Consider the following 3103-nt stretch of genomic DNA (forward strand, 5'->3'; position numbering starts at 1 on the left):
GGTGGATCACAGTGACTCACTCACCAGAACTTTGCCAATCCTTTTATAACATTATATCTAACTGTGATTGGTGCATGTGGCATGTAGGAGTAAAGCACTTTGAGTTGTCGGAAGAAGGCGCTATATAAATACAGTCCATTTACCATTTAAAGCCCTACCGGGTCGCCTACTTGAGTGAGTTCTATTATATTATATCTAAATATGAGTAATGTTGTCTCTCACCAGGCTTCATTGGAAAGATTACCCTCCAGATCCCTTTCTACAGGCCTCACAGTGACCCATGGGTCATCTCTATGTCCCAGCTTAATCTAATCATCGGCCCTGCCCAGCTGCAGGAGTATGATGCAGAGAAGGAGAGAGAGGAGGAGAGAGAGCGCAAACAGCGCCTCCTCAAGGCTCTCGAAGACAAATTCAAAGTAGGTGCATCAACACTACAGATTAGTACATGTACTTTTTGTTTGTCCCACTGATATTAAGGATCAAAACATAACACAGTCCTTTAGATTTCTGGTCTCTAAGAAACATTACAACATTACTAGAGTCACTACAGACTTGTAATGATGTGTAACATTTTTTCTGATGCATATTACTTTATATTACCAACACAATTGAGGTTATGTATCTGAATTATTTTCTGGTGTTCTCACAATGATTTCAAATTTGAGGCAAAGAGAGCATTGTATCAGATTGATTCTCGTAGTGTCAGAAATGATCAGATCCAAAAAAACAATCCAAAACGGACTGCTTTATCTTACTTAACCTACTCTGCGTTGCCCTTTTCATGCATTATATTGTGTCTAAAATATTCTTCTCTATTAACTTGCACTTTTATCATTACAGTTCTTTGTTGTTGTTGACAGTGTGTGCATGTGTGTGGATCAGTGTTGGGGTTGTTACTGAAACAAGTAATGCATTACTGAATTACTTCTTTAATTACACTGCCTGTTACTAGGGATCGATTATCGGTCTGGTTTGTCAGGTCTGGTGTTCTGCATTTTTCCAATTATTGGTATGGTATTTTTTTTTTTTCAATCCAATTGCAGATTAAATAAATGTGTTTTAATATACAGGCTCTATGCAGCCACCTCTCTGTAGTCACCACTGTAGTCTCAATGTCCCACCCACAGCACTGTCTGATTAGTTACACATCACAAGTAAGTAAGTAATACATTGTTCAAGATGAAGTGCAGCATTTAATTAAAGATAATTACTCAGATATTTTAGTTTTAAAAGTAGCAAAAGTATTGCCATCAAAATATTATTTTTGGGGCTGCAAAAATTAATATTGCGATTGTTTTGACAGGATTTACAATTAAGATTTGATGCACAATTAGTGGGAATGATGACTTTTGCATTACAGTTTTGATTTTCACTGAAAAAACTAAATCGTGATGATTTCACATTTGTTGGGGTCTGTACCAAACAAACGTGTTTTCTTCAAGAACAAGATTTGTAGGCCAGGACATATCTGTTGTACTGGATTATTTTAATTGTTCAGTACTAATTAGTTCATTTATATTATATATATATTATATTTATAATGTGAGTCTGCAAAGTAACTAAATATATCAAATAAATGTAGTGCAGTAAAAAGTACAATATTTGCTTACAAAATGGAGTGGAAGTATAAAGTAGCCTAAAGTGGAAATACTCAAGTAAAGTACAAGTGATAAATAAGCTGCACTAGTCAACTAGAAAGCCGTAGTTTAAGTGAGTGACTGTGTTTGCAGTAAAAATTTAAATCTGTGTAAAAATTTTGAATTACTAGTGGTTGAGTGGAACTAGGTACATTTACTGTACAAAAGTACAATTTTGTTTTACTAAAGCAGAGTTCTAGCTCATGAGGAGGAGTCTCTTGAACAACCTGTTCTTCCTCAGAGACAAGACTGCCCAGGCTGAAAAGACTCTCCACAGGTGCACTAGACACATCACTGTGTTGAATTTCCTGGATGTTGAAGGGAAACAACTTCAGTGTCAGAGTTGAAGGAAGCTGTATCCATCAGCATTGTTTCCCAAATGTGCATGAAAAGACATGTTTGATGTTTTTTCCATCTGCCCATTATTCCAATCATTTGACTACACAGATAATGACACAATTATTTTATTAGTAACTGTAATGATTACTAAATTAGGAACATAGATAGATAGATAGATAGATAGATACTTTATTTATCCCGAGGGAAGTTCAAGACATGCAAAAAAAACATGCATTACATTACTGCATTACAGACAAATGTAATGTGATTACTGTAATGTAATATATGATGGAATGTGTTTGGCTCTTCCAGAGTGAGTGTGAACAGAGAGGAGAGTCTTACTGGTACTCTGTCACTGCCTCAGTGGTCACCAGGATTGTGGAAAACATCGAGGTAAGGCATCCAACATTAGACACTAGAGTCGGGACTATATCATGCACAACAATGAGTTCTATGTATCAATTTAAACAGTACCTGCCTGCATTTTATATAGTGAGTTAGTAAATTGCCTATCCCATTTATATCAATGAGGGTAACAGAAACACCTCTTTGTATAATGCAATACAGTTCAACAGCCCCACAAACTACATCCTAAACAAGATTTAATCCACACAAACACTCTAATGAATGCCTAAAACATAAATAAATACCAGGACAGAATTAATATCAGAACAGTCAATTTCCAGGCTTCTGTCCTGACACTGGTTGCTGTACCGAAAGTGATCAGGTAGTTGTTATTTTTTGAATCTGAGTAACAGATTGAACTTTGATTTGCTTATGTGTAGCTGAAGATCCAAGATGTGCATCTCCGATTTGAGGATGACTTCTCCAACCCAGAGAAACCCTTTTCTTTTGGTGTTTGCATCAACAATGTTTCGGCTCAGAACCCTTTCAAAGAGTCGGTAAGTGTTCACTCAAAAGTGATTTTAAACTAATCAGTATCAGAATCGGAGTTGCTTTTATTGGCCAGATATGTGCCTTCATACAAGGAATTTGACTTTTACAGCGTACATAAATTTTTTTATATATTTATCTTTTTAAATAAATCGTAATGTGTCTGTATAATGTATAAGCCTAGCTTACAGAATCTCAATATACACTGCCCACTAGGGATGGGGATCGTTAAT

At 35.9% G+C, this 3103-nt stretch overlaps 1 protein-coding gene across 1 annotated transcript in view; it reads left to right on the forward strand.

The window, feature by feature from the left end:
- Window positions 1–225: 225 nt before the first annotated feature.
- The window catches only part of vps13d (vacuolar protein sorting 13 homolog D), a gene marked incomplete at both ends in the record, with an annotated part of 59997 nt that continues 57119 nt past the window's right edge, over window positions 226–3103 (forward strand). Inside the window, 3 exon segments of the mRNA XM_035656102.1 lie at window positions 226–416; window positions 2289–2369; window positions 2762–2878. Of these exon segments, the coding sequence (XP_035511995.1) occupies window positions 226–416; window positions 2289–2369; window positions 2762–2878 (389 nt within the window).

Source organism: Morone saxatilis, unplaced genomic scaffold (genome assembly GCF_004916995.1).
Source record: "Morone saxatilis isolate NCDOM2014 unplaced genomic scaffold, NCSU_SB_2.0 Contig15, whole genome shotgun sequence".
Lineage (NCBI taxonomy): Eukaryota > Metazoa > Chordata > Actinopteri > Moronidae > Morone > Morone saxatilis.